Source organism: Sporobolomyces koalae, assembly GCF_050403365.1.
Source record: "Sporobolomyces koalae JCM15063 DNA, S_koalae_JCM15063T_v1_ctg107, whole genome shotgun sequence".
NCBI lineage: Eukaryota > Fungi > Basidiomycota > Microbotryomycetes > Sporidiobolales > Sporidiobolaceae > Sporobolomyces > Sporobolomyces koalae.
The window spans coordinates 1-1,886 of NW_027481664.1; the positions used below are offsets into that span (position 1 = coordinate 1).

Consider the following 1,886-nt stretch of genomic DNA (forward strand, 5'->3'; position numbering starts at 1 on the left):
AGTAAACCAGGAGAGGGTCAGTGCGCGCTCGCCAAAACGCGTCGAGATGGTGGGCACTCACGGGGAATGAGCTTGGTCATGACACCTCCAGCAGTCTCGATACCGGTCGAGAGAGGAGCGACATCGAGGAGGAGAAGGTCCTGGGTCTTCTCGGACGTGTCACCGGTGAGGATGGCAGCCTGGACGGCAGCACCGTAGGCAACAGCCTCATCGGGGTTGATCGACTTGTTGGGCTCCTTGCCACCGAAGAAGTCGGAAACGAGCTTCTGGACACGAGGGATACGGGTCGATCCTCCGACGAGAACAATCTCGTGCACGGATTGCTTGTCGATCTTCGAGTCGCGAAGGACCTTCTCGACGGGCTCCATGGTGCCACGGAACAAGTCCTGGCAGAGCTCCTCGAAACGGGCACGGGTGATCGAGGTGTAAAAGTCGACACCCTCGAAGAGCGAGTCGATCTCGATGGTGGTCTGGGCAGCCGACGAGAGGGTGCGCTTCGCACGCTCGCAAGCAGTGCGGAGACGACGGAGGGCACGGGCGTTCGAGGTGAGGTCCTTCTTGTTCTTGCGCTTGAACTCGGCAGCAAAGTGGGTGACGAGACTAGAGGCAACAGAAATGGTCAAATCTTGTAGTGCTTATGACAGGGACACCAACGAGACTCACCGGTTGTCAAAGTCCTCTCCTCCCAAGTGCGTGTCACCAGCGGTGGCCTTGACCTCGAAGATACCCTCCTCGATGGTGAGGAGCGAGACATCAAACGTTCCTCCTCCGAGATCGAAGATGAGAACGTTCTTCTCACCCTCGGTCTTCTTGTCGAGACCGTAAGCGATGGCAGCAGCAGTGGGCTCGTTGATGATACGGAGAACGTTGAGTCCAGAGATGACACCAGCATCCTTGGTGGCTTGACGCTGCGAGTCATTGAAGTAGGCGGGGACGGTGACGACGGCGTTCGAGACGGTGGTTCCGAGGTAGGCCTCAGCAGTCTCCTTCATTTTGAGGAGGATCATCGACGAGATTTCCTCGGGGGTGAACTCCTTAGTCTCTCCCTTGTAATCAACCTGGATGATGGGCTTGGTCGATTTGTCGATGATCTTGAAAGGCCAGTGCTTCATGTCGGACTGAACCTCCGAGTCAGCAAACTTGCGACCGATAAGACGCTTGGCATCGAAGACAGTGCTGCAAGAGCGCAAAGCTGGGTCAGCACAACCGCTCGTTCGATTTTAGGCGAGGCGTACTCACTTGTGGGGGTTCATGGCGACCTGGTTCTTGGCAGCATCACCGATGAGACGCTCAGTGTCGCTAAAGATGAAACACACTCGGGTCAGCTATTTCCTTCCACAACTCAGATCAGGTTTCGACTCACGTGAAGGCAACGTAGGAAGGAGTGGTTCGGTTTCCTTGGTCCTAGAGAGCGCCGAAGACAACATGATTAGCCAAACCGAGAGCATATAGTTAGCCGACGAAGCCACTCACGTTGGCGATGATCTCGACACGGTCGTTTTGCCACACACCGACACACGAGTAGGTGGTACCGAGATCGATTCTAGTGGCAACTTACAACAGGTTAGCCACAGAATGCGAGGGAGCGCGGCGACAGATGGACGACATACCCGACAGCTTTTCCGGCAGACATGCTGGCTGGTTGTATAGATGTAGGTTGGATAAGAGAAAGGGGGGTGTGCGATCGACTACTGGTGAGGTAAGTCTGAAGATGAGGAAAAAGAAAGGTAGAGAGCGGCGCGCGGCCGAAGGGGGGGACTTGCAAAATTTCCTCACACAAAAGTTCGATGACGGACTCGGACGTTCCATCTGGTTCCATCGCATGTTAAACCTTTCTTTTCTGGTTCATTCTCGCGACTTCCAGACTGTTCCATCACCCTTCGACT

General features: G+C 55.2%; 1 protein-coding gene across 1 annotated transcript; it reads right to left on the minus strand.

Annotated features, from left to right (window-relative positions):
* Positions 1–17: 17 nt before the first annotated feature.
* On the minus strand, positions 18–1,633 carry JCM15063_001606 (Hsp70 family protein; the record flags this gene model as incomplete). The annotated part of the gene is made up of 6 exons (XM_076681654.1): positions 18–600; positions 664–1,176; positions 1,240–1,299; positions 1,364–1,404; positions 1,474–1,543; positions 1,611–1,633. 6 exons carry the CDS (start codon positions 1,631–1,633, stop codon positions 18–20), a joined length of 1,290 nt encoding a protein of 429 aa, XP_076531217.1.
* Positions 1,634–1,886: the final 253 nt, after the last annotated feature.